The sequence below is a fragment of the Cotesia glomerata genome, linkage group LG8, assembly GCF_020080835.1.
Source record: "Cotesia glomerata isolate CgM1 linkage group LG8, MPM_Cglom_v2.3, whole genome shotgun sequence".
Lineage (NCBI taxonomy): Eukaryota > Metazoa > Arthropoda > Insecta > Hymenoptera > Braconidae > Cotesia > Cotesia glomerata.
The window spans coordinates 7,426,604-7,442,926 of NC_058165.1; the positions used below are offsets into that span (position 1 = coordinate 7,426,604).

General features: G+C 29.8%; 1 protein-coding gene across 5 annotated transcripts in view; it reads left to right on the plus strand.

The window, feature by feature from the left end:
• The window catches only part of LOC123270217 (transmembrane protein 132E), a 123,177-nt gene that overhangs the window by 73,215 nt on the left and 33,639 nt on the right, over positions 1 to 16,323 (plus strand). For 3 of the 5 annotated variants that reach the window (XM_044736179.1, XM_044736175.1, XM_044736178.1), the window contains exons 3-4: positions 3,394 to 3,549; positions 4,840 to 5,128. In XM_044736179.1, coding sequence (XP_044592114.1) covers positions 3,394 to 3,549; positions 4,840 to 5,128 — 445 coding nt within the window. The remainder of the gene's footprint in view (positions 1 to 3,393; positions 3,550 to 4,839; positions 5,129 to 16,323) is intronic. The other 2 variants (XM_044736177.1, XM_044736180.1) reach the window with 1 other exon arrangement.

The window sequence follows — 16,323 nt, forward strand, 5'->3', positions numbered from 1 at the left end:
TTAATTGACACGAAGAAAAAAATTTGAAATGAACATTGAAATTTTCAGTTAAAGTTATTGCAGGTCTCATAATTGTGGTTGAAATCTTTCTAGTTTAAAGTGCGACTAATTTTGCCTTTAATTAAAAATTCCTCCGTGACATCAATTATTCATAGAAAATTATTTGTGCATGGTTTTTATAAATTTTCTCATAATAAGTAGCCAAATTTCTTTTCCATATCTCAAGTGTTTAGAACATGCATGGATTTTAATCTGTTACATTCCTGCGATCCCGTAATAAGAACAATTTATCGGTTATGTGATCAATAAAAATAAAATGTATGTAAAATTCTTAGTCCGTTGACCGAATAGTTACATGTAATATTAAATTTTGAAAACCTTACAATTGCGGGTGCGTATGTAGAAATAATTTTTGAACGAATTTTGCTATATCTCACCCTCACAGGGGGTTGCGGGGGTGGATATTAACAATGAAAATTTTAAATTTTCAAGCTGTAACTTTTACAGACTCCAAATTTTGTAGGAATTTTTTATAAGTGATGTAAAAATAAATTATGAATAAATTTTACGATAGCTCTCGCCACAGGGAGTTGCGAGGGTTGGTGTTAACAATGAAAATTTTAAATTTCTGAGGTGCAGCTCTTATATATATACTCCAAATTTGGTAAAAATCTGCTATATGTGATGTAGAAATGATCTAAGAGCGGATTTTATGACAACCTATTCCCAATATGGATTGCGGGGGTGGGTGTTGACAATGAAAATTTTTAATTTCCAAATCTTCGATTTTCTTAACGGGAAGTTAAAAATTTTAAATATTCTACTTATAAATATAATTTATATGTTATTTCGAGCTCTCAGAGCTCGAAGAGTTAGCTGTTTTAAGCTTTTGAGCTCTTCGAGCTTAAAAGTCTGATGGAAGTTTAATAAAACACTGTTATTTAAATTTTTAAACGGCAATTATTTTCGAACGAATAAACCGATTTTCACACGGTTGGCAGCAGTCAACGCAGTTTTTTGAATCCTATGATTGACTTTTAAACATAAATTGATCAGACCAAAAACTTTTGAGAAATTGGAGAAATTCACTTTTTCTAAATTTTTTCGACAACGATAACTTACGAATTAATCAATCGATTTTCACGTTCTTGGTGGCAATCGACGTAGTTTTTTAGGCTCTAATAATTATTTTATTTCATCAAAAACGATCCACAAAGAAATGTCGAAGTTATGTGAAAAAAAAACTTTTTTCGAAATTTTTCGTTTTCGATAACTCTCGAACGAATCAACCGATTTTGACAAGTCTGGTGGCAATCGACGTAGTTTTTTAAACTTAAGAACGGATTAGTTTTTAGAATCGATCGGTAAAGCCGTTTAGAAGTTATTCCAAAAAAACGATTTTTTGAAAATTTTATTTTTGAGATTTTTCAAAATCTAGCAAACTGAATCGATTCAAATTTTCACGAAATTTAATGGCAATGATACTCTTGGGATTGCCACCTATTTCGATCCAATCGGTCGACCCGTTCAAAAGTTATAAGAGGTTTACATACTTAACGGACACACACACACACACACACACACACACACACACACACACACACACACACACACACACACTCACACACACATACATACAGCCGCACGGACACCATCGCGAGAATACTCAGGGAAGCTTCCTGTGACCTTAATACGTCGAAATCTGCTGAAAACTCGATTTTTGCAAAACGGGGTGAAACCAATAACTTCCCAAATTTAAAAAAATTTTCAATTTTTCTTAGCGGGAAGTTAAAAATCTCTCATTTTCAACCAATAGTTTCTATGGACTCGAAGTTTTGTTGGGACCTTTTACTTATAATGAAGAAATCATCTCGAATAGGATCTTACGAAATTCCTCCCTAACATAAGAGTGCGGGAGTGATAATTGTCAAAAAAATTCATATTCTTCAAATACAGTTTCTATAGATATAAAATTTGATAGAATCTTAAGAGAAACAGGAAATTACAGATGGCCCTCAAGGTCAACCGATTTAAAAATTTTTTTCTTTATGTTAATTATTATTCATTTTTGGAAGATGGCCATGGGAATGTTAAAGTGATAGCACATGGAAAATTACAATAACTATTAGCTAGAATAATCACGTGAATAAAAGGTACAGGCCAATCCGATGGACTTTAGGATCTGTGTAAGTCAAAACAATACTCCAATTAAATTTCAAGTCTAGGTCTAAAAATACAATTCTATTAATTTCTAAATACAATTATAAGTGCCCAGCGGATCGGGCGGGTAACAGCTAGTACATATATATTTTTGCGCCGATGCTAGTTTTTGACATAATTTAATAAAATAAAATATTATAACAAAATTTCCTTCAAATTATGACATAATGACGACTACTGTCGCTAGACTTCTAAAGAATTCCACTTAGGAAATTTTTCTGATTTTCCATTTTAGAAGATTGAACGATTCGAACCTTCTGAGTATGATAATTGAAAATCAACAAAAAATTGGATGCATTATTACTTTCAGTTAAATTAAAAAAAATCAAGCTTCCATAAAATCTCGAGATTTTGAGGATCTCTAAGATAAGCATATTATCTTGTTAAATCTAAATATACAAATATTACAAGCAGAAGATTAAAATTTAACCAAAAAATCATTTCCCACTAATTATTCAAATAAAAGTAAATTTCTTCCGATGAATTAGCGTCCTCTAGAGTTAATATCGTAGAAAAATAAAAAAAAGAAGAAAGTAACATAAATTCCGTTTGCCAGTCGTAATAAATTAAATGCCGGGGCATCTTACCCTTTAATAAAATTCTTCCTCGACAATGGTTAATTTAAAGAAAAAGGAAAAAAAGTGATCCATTATTTTGTGATGCCGTAAAAAGATTTAAAATGATTTATTCACACTCGTTTGAATACGTAAAAACTAAAAAGCGAAAAGGATCTCGAAAAAGAGAGATATTAAGTTTGAAAATAAATGGATCGTGGAAAAGAACCTAGACGACGACGTTTCAAATAATTCAAGAGACCTTCTATTGATCGACCTAACAAACTCACGCTCTTATATTATATTCTTCTCCCAGCTATATATACTCCCATCGTGTCCCAATTTAATTTTAATTGTAATTGATAGCCGGATTGATGTACTAAAGTCCTTATATTATATTCTAATAATTAACAATATCCCTAAGTGATACAAACTTCCGATCCATTTATCAGATGCTATTAATACTTTGATACATACTTCAATAAAGTACTTGCTATTCTATCTACGTTTATTCTTAACAATAATAATAATATTAAATTACTATGATTATTATTTTAAAGTGTAAATAAATGATAGTTGCTAACCAATAAAATGATACATTATTAATTTTTAAATCCAGAGCACGAGCTAAATCGGGCGTGAGAATATTGGATGCATCCTCAAGCAGTCCTAATTGGATATTAACCTCTGATATCAATGGAAAAAATACAGTAGCGACCTTTACTGTTAAGCGGAAACGTGACGAGCTTGAAATTTCCAGTGAATCGACGAACAAGTGAGTAATCTTAATACTTTAATGCTTTACTTACACTTCTAGAAATAATATGAAAAAAAATAAGGGTGAAAAAAGAATGAAAAAAATCACTTTTAATTTGTTTAAAAAAAAAAAAAAGATCATATTGAAGAATTTTAAAAAGTAAAAATCTTTATGGAATTAAATCTTATAAAAAATTGAATTTTTTTCTTTCATTTGTCTATGTTAGTAGAACACGTTAAAAAAGAAATATCGATAAGTAGATTTTTTGTTTTTTTTTTTGGCTGAAAATAAGTGGAGTCCTATTTTTATATGATTACCACGATGCGAAGAATAGAAATTGTTTACTTCTGAATTTTCCAGATTTTTACGTAAATTTGTTTAAAAAATAAATAACAACAAAAAAACCCTCAGTAAATAAGTCGTCAATTATTTGCGCTGACTGCCGAAGAAAGTTTGACGCTTACTTATACTTCACTAAGATTTTTCTGGCAGCGAGAAGTATAACCATCTGGCGGCGAAGTCAAACACTAACTTCAAATCAAGTAGCGCCAAAAAATTTGGTAAATCCAACTGTAAATGCCTTAAATATTGTTTAAATTTATTGATTTATTACGATAATTTAAAAAAATATTCATTTATAAATGTAACAATAGCTTGTGTTAATTGATTAAAAATTAATTAAACATTACTGCACAAGAGCACAATTAAAGCAATAACTTATCAACTAATTTAAATTAAATCGAGACTGATTGTCATACGTAATTAATGTGATTTAACTGTTTCGTAATGTATAACTTTGTTTAATATAAATAATAAATTGGATGTAAGTAATGAGACCGCTAGAGGTAATAAATAATTTAAAGAAAATAAAAGATAACTATCATTAATTGAACTGTGACAATGGATGAAAAATTTGAAAAATTGAAGAAATTTTTATCAGTCGAATACGATAGACAAATAATTATAATAAATATTATAATGTTGATGATGATAATGATGATGATGATAATGATGATGATATCCTTGCCTAATATATCTTTTGTACTCGAGAAGTTGTTGATTTAAAAAATAATACTAAATTAACTAACCATTAGTAATCATTAAATAAAAAGTCAAATAAATATATACCAATCCAGGGTTAAAGAAATGATATGGATTAAGAAATTTAACTCTTGTTTTTGAACAATCAAGAAATTTTGTTTTTCCTAAGTTAACAATGTTGTTTAAAGTTAACTAAGTACTGATTGTTTCTCATGATAATTTTGAGATAATTACAAGGAATGTTGGTTTGTTTTGTATTGAAACCAGCAGATCCGCAGAGGAAATAATGACAATGCTGCTGGAGGCGAGTGAGGAAGGAGACGGGAGCAGCAGCTGGGATGATGGGAGAATAATGTGGAGTGTAAGATACACCTTGGAAGGAGATGAAGAGGATCTTGCTATGCAAACACGTAGCGGATCTTCCGAACAGATGCAATTGCAGCGTCAACAGCAGCTACAGCATCACCATCATCATCATCACATCGAGAAGAGGAAATTCAGCGCGCGATTGGAAATTCAGAAGGATGATATCCAAGCTGTTCTACCTATTTCTAAGGTAATGTTCTTATTTATCATTATTATTAAACACTTAAAGTACATTATATTTAAATTTCATCTACAACACGTCAAAGAGACAAAAAATAAAAATTTATTACATCAATAAATTCGTATTGATTTTTTAATTTTACGCTTCACAATACTTTAATCTATAAGAATAATATTTATAATTAATTCTAAAAATTGTTTCAATCTTAAAAGCCGTTAAAAATATAATTATTTGAAAAAAAAAAAAATAGGACGACGGTTGACCCTAAAGGCCATCCCTGCAACTTCCCGCTCATTTTGTACTGAAGCGCTCAAAATTACACATTTACACTCTAATAGCAGTTTAATAAAACACAATTTTTTGAATTTTCAAGCGGCAATAACTTTTGAATGAATGAACCGATTTTCACGTGGTTGGCGGCATTCGGCGCAGTTTTTGAAGCCCTATAAAAAATCTTCAAGTTTATATCAATCGAGCCAGGAATTTCGAAGTAATTCCGAAAAAACACTTCTTTCGGTTTTCTTTCGACAACGATAACTTACGAACGAATCAACCGATTTTGACCGGGCTTGTGGTGATCGACGTGGTTTTTTAATCTTAAGAGCTGATTAGATTTTGGAATTGGTTGGTAAAGCAATTTAAAAGTAATTCCAAATAAACCACTTTTGAAAAATTTTTTTTTGTAGTTTTTTTGAGATTTCTCAAAATCTACCGGTTCGAATCGGTCCAAATGGTATTCAAAATTTAAGTTTGGTCAAGCCCTTTCAAGTGGCGTCAACCGCAATAAAATCGGTCGAGCCGTTTAAAAGTTATAAGAGGGTCACATACATCCACACACACACACACACACACATACTGACATCATCGCGGAATCATTCAGGGAAGCTTCCTAGGACCTCAAAACGTCAAGATCTGATAAGAACTCGATTTTCGAAAAACGGGGTAAAACCAATAACTTCCCGATTTTTGAAAATTTTAAATTTTCTTAGCGGGAAGTTAAAAATGTTTTTTAAATGTCGGGTTCTTAATCAAAAAAACTATACTGAAAAAATCATGTCATTTTTTGAACTTTTTTTAGTTTTTAATTTTTTTTTAAATAATAAAAAAAAAATTTATTTGACAAAAATTAGTAGAGGGTTGTATAGAGGAGGTTCAAGCTAAATTTCAAGTAAATCGATTCATCGGAACTTGAGAGTTGTCAACTGAAAATAAATTTTAAAAAGATGCGTATTTTTTTTATTTTGAATTTAATTTTTCGAAATTTTTTATTTGTAATCACGTAATTCATAATTTTTTAGTTTTCCAGTCCACAAAATTCAAATTATAAAAAATGATAATTAGATTTTTGTCGAACAATCACATATTTCTTGTCTTACAATTAAAAAAAAATTTTTTTTATCAATTTTTTCAAAAAAGTTTTTTTTAATTACTTTTAAATCAATAATTAATATTACTGACTTATAGATCATAAAAAAGTTAAATATTTTTATTGAAACTTACAATTTTAGTTACATTTTTCACTGCAAGATGGCATCGACATATATTATTCTCAAAGGTACCTTTGAATGAAAATTTAATACGTAGAATTGTATATTTTTTCTTTGAGTATTTTATTATAAAAAATTAAAGTTCATTATTAATTACACAACTTAAGTAAAAGGAATCAAAAGAATAATATTCCATTTTTTTATTTATTTTAAAGAAGAAAATCTTTTGACTGATAATAGGGTAAATGTACCAGTAGTTGCAACTGGTCATGACCGATTAAGGATTTTTGGCATTTCAATTGATCGTAATTTAATTATTATACGTTATATGACCCAGATTTTACTTTTTGTAAATGAGTATTTTGATAAATATTTTTAACAGTTTATAAATTATTTATTAACTGTTAATAAATATTCATTAATGGTTAATGATTATTTGTTAACTGTTAACAAATATTAATTTAAAATCAAAAGCAAAAATAGCAATTTTCTTTTGACACTTTTTATAACCCTACAGCTGGAAAACATGATAATAATTCAATTCTTTAAATAAATTAACGTTTTTCATATTTTGAATTATAAAAGATAATTATGAGCTATGATAAAATTCGGTATGTTACAGTAAACGTTATTATAGATATATATATATATATATATAATGAAAATGGTCTTCCTTTGAGGCTCAATAACGCCCAAACTACTGATCGTATCGACATGAAACTACGACCATTCGATGCGAAATTTTTCCTAGATGGTTTATGGTTATTTATTTTTCGAATTCCAACGTTCCTTAATTTTTTTATTGCTGTTTTACTTTCATGAACATTTATCCCGCTAATAAAAACAAAAGACAAGCATTTTCTCTTGATTCTTTTGTTTTCATGGATTTCAACGGAGTATATTAAACGGATTATGTTCTTTTACATTCAGCTAAGAATCTACTCACACACTCCCACCCACCCACTTCCACGTATACCCAATGGAATAACTGATGAAAAACAAATTTTCTTATGAACTCCGCCGTCCATCTTACAGGCCGAAGTTTGGGATCTAACGCAGTTGCGAGGCTCAGCCTACTTGGCTTCCTGATTAGGTTGCAGTTTGGAAACCAAATTCGCAACGAAGAATCCAAATCTAATTCTTTCTTGATTTTTAGCTTTTTTATTATCAAGCGAAAATTAATAATAACAAATTCTTATTTTTTTATCTTCTTTTACTATTTTAAGTATAAATATTAAATTTAGGACTAAATTTTTTAAATATTTCATGAATAAAAAAAAAAACAAATTCTTTGTTGCTTTTATTGAATATTATTTTTATTATTTAATTTTATTTTTTCTGTAATTTTTTTTTGTTTTTTTGGAGCGTTTTTTAATGTGAAGAGGTTTTTTTGATTGGTAGATTTGATAGGTCAAGGGGGAAGGAGATGATGGAGGAGTTAGATACACTTATCACACATAACACTTAACTTTACTTCACACTCGCCTTAATAGTAATTATTAATTATTAAAAATCGTACATGTCGAACGCGAGACTCGAACACGGTACCCGACGCACGAGGGCCCTATACCATACCGCGACGCTACACCGATGATAAGCAACCTCTTACTTCAAGATACTTATAAGCACAACCAATGTTCGTTTTGCCTAATTTAAAACAAATAAGATTCGAATTGGGCTAGCCTAAGTTCGGAAAGCCAAGTTCGCTCCAAACTAGCAAAACTCAGGTTATCGTTACTTGAAACCAGTTCGGTGTTCCCATGATATGTCAGACAAGGAATCCATGAAACTTTCCTAGTTACGTTCAAATATGGCAAGCCAAACATTTCGTACTGCCTACCTTGGTTTTTATGAGGTACAAACTAGGCAAGCCAAACTTGCCCCGAATTGGTTCTTCGGCACATGCCTCAATGAAATTTCTAGTCGGGTACATGAGACACCATGTTTATATGTACACTGATAGAAGGATTTCTTAGTATTTGAGAAGATTTCTCTGTATTTAAAAAATTATTTCTTAAACATCATTTCTTAGTATTTAAAAAATATTTCTTAGTATTTAAGAAATATTTCTTAGTATTTAAGAAATATTTATATTTTTTAGTATTTAAGAAATATTTCTTCAATACTAAGAAATATTTTTTAAATACTAAGAAATGATGTTTAAGAAATGATTTCTTAAATATAAAGAAATCTTCTTAAATTCTAAGAAATCTTTCTATCAGTGTACAATACACAAATACTCTCATAAATACACACTTTTATATGTATAAAACTAAAAGGCTTAACCTTGGAAAGACTTGAAGCCAAATATCTTCTCCCACTCCGTTTTAGCGTACTTTGGCAAGAAACGCCGAAGTTCGTCAAACGTTTGGAATGCCTAACTTGCAGGAAATCATAAAATCCAAAGGTCTACGGAAGTTCGGTTTGCCAAACTTAAAAGTAATTGGGGCCATCTATGGTAAGACGAAGTTTGCCGAATGTTTGGAATACCTAACTTGCAGGAAATTATAAAATCCAAAGGCTTACGAAAGTTCGGTTTACCAAACTTAAAGGTAATTAGGGACATTTATGGCAAGCCAAACTTCAGAAAATTTTTGGTTATCGTTACTTCCAGCTAGTCAGGCATTCCAAAGGTTCGCCGAAGTTCGGCTTGCCATAGATGTTCCAAATTACATGCAAATTTGGCATACCAATCTTCGTTTTGCCTAACGTGGATTTAAGAAGGCGCAAATTAGGCTTGCCTAAGTTAGGCAAGCCAAACTTGCCCCTCACTAATTCTTCGGCATACCTCACTACAATTTCTAGTCGGGATAAGAACGGATTTTAAGAAATTCATGCTCCAAAGGGGATTACGGGAGCGTTAACAATGAACAATTCCCGTTTTTAAACTATAGTTCCTATAAACTTCAAATTTGGTAGGAACCTTCTGTAAGCAATGTAGAAATAGTCTATGAACGAATTTTACGATAGCTCACCTCACAGGGGGTTGTGGGGGTGGTTATTAACAATTAAAATTTTTTATTTTCCAGCTAAAGTTCCTGCAGGCTCCAAATTTTGCAGGAATTTCCTATAAGTGATGTAAAAATGATTTATTAACAAATTTTACGATATCCCACCCCAAAGAAGATTGCGGGGGCGTTAACAATGAAAATTTTCAATTTCCAAGCTATAGCTCCTATAGACTCCAAATTTAGTGAGAGTCTTCTATATGTAATATAAAAATGATCTTAGAGCGGATTTTACAATAAATTACCTCCAATAAGGTTCGTGGGGGTGGGTGTTAACAATAAAAAATTTTAATTTCGAAATATAGCTTCTAAAAATTCTATATATGGTAGAAATCTTTTATTAACTTCCCGCTAAGAAAATTGAAAATTTTCAAAAATCGGGAAGATTGTTTTCACCCCGTTTTTCGAAAATCGAGTTTTCATCAGATCTCGACGTTTTGAGGTCCTAGGAAGCTTTCCTGACTATTTCCGCGGTAATGTCACCGTGTCTGTATGTGTGTGTGTGTGTGTGTGTGTGTGTGTGTGTGTGTGTGTGTGTGTGTGTGTGTGTGTGTGTAAATCTCTCATAACTTCTGAACGGATCATCCGATTCGATCGAAATAAGCGGCGTTCTGAAGAGTTTCTTTGCCCCTAGAATTCTGATACTAATTTACAAAATTTGAGTCGATCAATTTTGAGAAATCTCAAAAATAAAATTTCCAAAAATTCGTTTTTTTGAAATATCTTTTAAACGACTCAACCGATCAATTCCAAAAACTAATCAGCTCTTAACCTCAAAAAATCACGTTGATTGCCACCAGCCCGGTCAAAATAAGTTGATTTGTTCGTGAGATATCGTTGTCGAAAAAAGTTTTTTTTCAGAATTTCTATAAAATTTTCAGTCTGACCAGTTTACGCTTGAATATTTTCCAAAGAATTAAAAAAACAGCGTTAATTGCCGTAAACCGCGAGAAAATCGGTTAATTCATTCAAAAGTTATTGCGGATTGAAAATTCAAAAAATAGTGTTCTATAAAACTTGCATTAGCCTGTTGAGCTCGAAGAGCTCAAAAGCACAGAACAGCGTTTTATTTTAGCTTGGAGAGCTCAAAATTACACAAAAATTATATTTTTGAGCTTGAAGAGCTTAAAAAATAAGTGAATTGTTGAGCACTTAGGTATGAAGGTAGCGGGAAGTTGCAGGGATGGCCTTTAGAGTCAACCGTTTTCCTAATTTTTATTCATGTAAAGATCATCTCAAAATGGACTTCAATAAAGTGTATTTCCGACAGAAATAGCGGGAGTGGGTGTTAAAATCTAAAACTTTAATTTCCAACCTGTAACTTCTACAGACTCCAAATTTGGTGAGAATCTTCGTGACTGTGGGGATATTCGTGTATTTCCTTACAACAATCGTCTCTTTGGCAGCGGAGAAAAAGTCATTGAGAGGTTTCCAAAACTTAACTTTACATATAGCTATCCAATCAACGGACTAAGAATTTTACATTCATCTTACTTTTGTAAATCACATAACCGATGAATTCTTTTATTGCGGGATCGCGGAAATGTAACAGATTAAAATGAATGCATTTTCCAAGCACTTGAGATGTAGAAAAGAAATTTAGTTACTTATTTCAATAGAATTCATAAAAAACATGAACAATTAATTTTATATAAAAAATTGATGTCACGGAGAAAATTTTAGTTAACAGAAAATTCGTCGCACTTGAACCTAGACAGATTTCAACTTCACATATGAGACTTGCAATGACTTTAACTAAAACTTTCAATGCTCATTTCAAATTTTTTTCTTCGTGTCAATTATTATTAATTTTTGGAAGAAAGCCACGGAAATGTTATAATCATTGCACATTGAAAGTTACAATGAATATTAGCTAGAAAAATCACATCGATGAAAGATACAGGCTATTTCGATGGAATTTGGAATTTGTGCAAGTCTAAACAATATAGATACCTACAGTTCTATACGCGGGGCATATTTATGTTCATACAAAAATAAAAAATAAAGGAGAATAATAAAAATATGAAAAAAAAAAAAAATAAAAATAAAACATAAAATTTAATTTATTTCCTGTTTCAATTCGCCCAGCGAAGCGGGCGGAAAACGGCTAGTAATTTATAAAGATGATTTTTGCTTATAAGCAATCTTCATATCATATGACATTGCAAGCGAAACAAATTCACTCAACAAAATATTTATTAACTGTTAATAAATATTGGTTTAATATAAATAAATACTTATTAACTATTAATAAATGTACTCTATCCTCTTAAATAAATTAAAAATTATTAATAGCTAATAAATCCTTCTATCAGTGTACAAATTTAAGCTTGACTCAACAGTCATCTTATTTGAAACACATAAAACACTAAGCATAAATACTTCTTTATTACTAATAATTTAATAATTATAAATTATTTTAAATAACAACACTCATGTAGACATTAAATTATTACGTAAACATTTTTATATTTTTATTTTATATAGGTTAGAAACTTACAACTGTGCATGCGGTCAACTTCTGGTATTTTGAAAAATAGCAGGTTCCAATAGATGACCGAAGTCATTTATTTATGGTACAACGGTGTTTTATTGTGCCAGTGTCTGACCGGTCGTTGAATTGGTATTTATTTGATTATTTTTATAAAATCTTATTAAAAGATTTGTTAAGAAACTATTAAAAGCTTCTTCAGAATTTAATTTGATAAGATTAACCTAATAGAAACTTTTTTGTTAACTAAAACATGTAGTCACCTCTCGGATACTCTACTATAGTAATTGACCGATTTTAGTCAGATCATGCGGTGAAAAATTTTCATGAATTATTTTCGATGTTCTAAAAATTAAATAATATTTGGAATACCTATTCATTGTAATGATTATAAGTTCAACAATAGTTAAAAATAAATTTCAAGGTCATAAAAAATGTAGTTAATAACAATTTTTGGACTTTTTTATGAAATCGGTCAACTACTGGAACATTTACCCTAACATTGTCTTAAAAATTTGATGATTAAAAATGTTAGTTACTCTTATTCTAAATTTATCGATTTTCCATGCCAAAAAAAATCAAGTAACCGTAAAACTAAACAATTACCAAAAATTAGAGCGATAATTTAACCAAAATGGGGAATGTATTTTGAACTGTAAATTAGTACTTAATAACGTACAATGCGATTTGATTGTGCTATACAGGTAGTTTACAATTAAATTAAATATAATTAGTCACCGCCCCAGGGAGTAGAGCTGTCTTGGGTGTAAGGGTGGACGGAGACGTAACTTTGGTAGTAGATACTAAGTAGTAGTATAGCAGAGTATCTATTCTCTCTACTCAGTATCGAATCAGCTCCGCTTGGTGAAATCGGATCGAAGCACAAACATTCCTGGAACCTCGCTAAGCTCAATCTGATTCCAGTGATTCCGGTATCAGGAATGTTCCGTTAATTGACTATTTTAATTAAGTGATTACTCGATAACTATTTTATTTTATTTTAGTATTTTTAAACCTATTGTTTGAAACATTTAAAAAAGTCTTAACCTTCGTTAAAAATTGGAAATTTTTAATTTCTTGAAAAAATTAAAAGCGGCTTCATTTTAATTATATTTTCGGTCAATTTTAGTAGATTTTCATAGAAATCTAACGATTGCATTGGTCCTCATGACCTAAATTACATAGTTTAGGAATAACAGCAATTTAAAAGTTTTCAAAAATCTCAAAAATCATCAAATTAGCTTTACTCTTTTTTCTCGCAATAATGACTGAACGTAATATCCTATTACATTCCTGTAAATTGCATCTGAAACCTTATGAAATAAGCTTTAATTTGCATACTTATTTTTTTTTTTTTTTATTAAATAGTATAGGTCAGCAATTTGAATTCTTTAACATATTCAGAAATTGGTACTTTCACTGTTTTTTTGAAAAATAATTATTGAATGCGATAACTTATAAAATTTTTGTGGATTGCATCTACAAGCTTAATAAATAAGTTTTAATTTGCATATCTAACTATCGAATAGGCCAAAAATTACCTACTCTCTCCGTCTATTTAATGAAATTTCACTTTTGCATTTGTTTTATAGTAGATAATTAATTTATTAATAATTTGGAAATTAGTATTTTAGTCATAATGAAATTTACACGGATCAAAATTGTAGTGTTTATTGATTACTTCAGATATACACTATTTATTCAGGCATTTTAACGATGTACGTAAGCGAATTTTTTGCACGCCTCATAAGCGAAGCGTTGAGGTTGTGCTCTACTCTCGACATTTCGGAAAAAGCAGTTTTCTCGAAACTGAAATTGATTTTTTATTTATATCACACTTACAGGTTAATATGAGTACACTTATATCAAGTCAAATAATTTGTCAGGCACATAAAATATATTTCAATAACAATTTTTTTGTTTAACATAGTAAATAATAACATTAAACATCATCTTTTCTGGACATCCGTGTATGAATAGGAGTATATAGCAGGGAAATCGGTCGAAAAAATGATCGTACCGGAATAATTTTTTTTTTTATTATCTAAAGTAACACACGACGGATTTTCTTAATTAATATGAGCTTTCAATTCACTGCCGTTAAATTATTATTTATAAAAAACTAATACATGACTGTGGATTTTTTTGTATATTTATCTATACATTTTATTATAGTATTTTTTTACCTCACCTTAGAGTTATGGCGCCACTAAACCATAGCAGTTTTCTGTTTTTTATTATTTTGCTTTTTATATTTTATTTTAATCAATTTTATTGTAAAAAATGAGATTATGAGGCGTGCACTCTTGGATTTTCCAAACTTTTTTTTGTATACGATCCTATAGAAGTTTTTTTTTTTATTCATTATGAAATCTACTTCCATTTCGGCTGCCGAATGGCCTTTTTTAGTTGTATGGTCACGTGAATTTTTGGCTTAAAAAAATCTATAATCAACATTTTGAACTGTTTGTTCCCTTTGTTTTTTCAACTAATTTGTCTGCTGCAGAGATACTCATATTAAAATTTATATAAAATTTTGCTAAAAAATGTTTTATTTTGTTGAACTGTACCGAAAAACAGCATCAGCTTAAAAATTTAGGTATGTGATAGGACCGGTCTTGTCAAAATAATTACGGTTGCATTTCCTGTCAGATCTCAATGAAAAACTCAAAACATTCATTGTATGAATGAAAATCTTGGTCAAGTTTGAAAGTGGGCCAAATCAGTCCACCAGTTCCAAAGTTGTAGGTGTTAGAAAAATTTTTTCATATTCATGGAAATCAAAATTTTACGAGATTTTCCCAAATAACTTAAAAACTATAATTGATGAAAATCATGAAATAAGTTACAGTTTTCATTAGTAACTGCATAACTTCCCGTGAAATTTTTAAATTTTATTAACAGTATAACGGTAGTATCAAATATTTTAACTATTACGATGTGTTCTAATTGAGAGATCTATCTACTTTTCTACATAAAGTTCGACCGAATGTTGATTTTTTAAAAATTATTCTACTTTACGGTGAAGTGAAAATAATAATCATAAAAATTTGTAAAATATAAATTTTTCAATTAATTTTGAAGCTTTTTATATTAAGGGGTTATATGGGTTTGGGAACTTTTCGAAGTCGTTTTTTTTTAATCTTATCAAATCCTCCTACAACATGTCTAAAATATTGTTCTAAATTTTCTAATTGATCGGATTAAGGGTTTAGGAGATAGAGCCTGGGAAGATTGGTTCTCAAGGCCACTTTGCCTTCAATCCCTCAAAACTCAAAAATTCAAACGCGTTTTACTCGAAATTCTGTTTTCCGAGTCGGTTGTCAAGATTTCTCAAAAACTACTGAACTGATCTTGAAATTTAGCATGAGTCTTCGATATACTATTGACAACTATTTGGACGAAGGATTTTTTTTTTAAATCGCAATAATTTTAAAAGATCAAACTGTGGTACAAATTTAAGCAAAATTTGAGTTTTTGTTTTTAAAACTGCCAAAAATCCAAATTTCAATTTTTTGTTTTTTCCTTGATTTTTTTGATTTCACATGATCTTGCCATAAATTATGCTGTTAACGCGAAAGCACCTTTTTTCAAAGGGGTCTCCGAAAGAGACGTCTCAATGGCTAAGTTTTAAATATTTTTCTATAGAAATTTTGAATACAAAAATGTCAGAAGATGTTTATTAAATATGCATCTTCAATTTAACAAAAAGTTTGAATTAAAAATTTCGTTATTTATGTAAGGTAAAAGCCCCCCAATAGATGATCACGTACTAGTATATGATCACTCCATGTATTTGTATATCTATATTCACAAATATAGGTATACAAATACATGGAGTGATCATATACTGGTACATGATCATCTATTGGGGCTTTTACCTTAGAAAAAAAAAAATTGTTGAAAATATACCTTTTTTTCGGAGTGAACACATGTAATCCATAAACAAAAGTTTTATGTCCACATTTTATTGTAAAATAAAACTTTAAATAATTATTCAAAAATTTTTTACCAATGAAGAAATTAATTTTAAACAGGAAAAATATAAAAAAAATGTAATTATCCTGTAACGAGCAAAAAAGTATTTGAACTAACAACTTACTTCGGGTTCATACTTCATTGAAGATTTTTTCTTTCAAATCAAGTTGATTTTTCAATAAGTATAGGACAATTAGATATTCAATTATTTAAATTCGATGAATCCATAATTACCTTGAA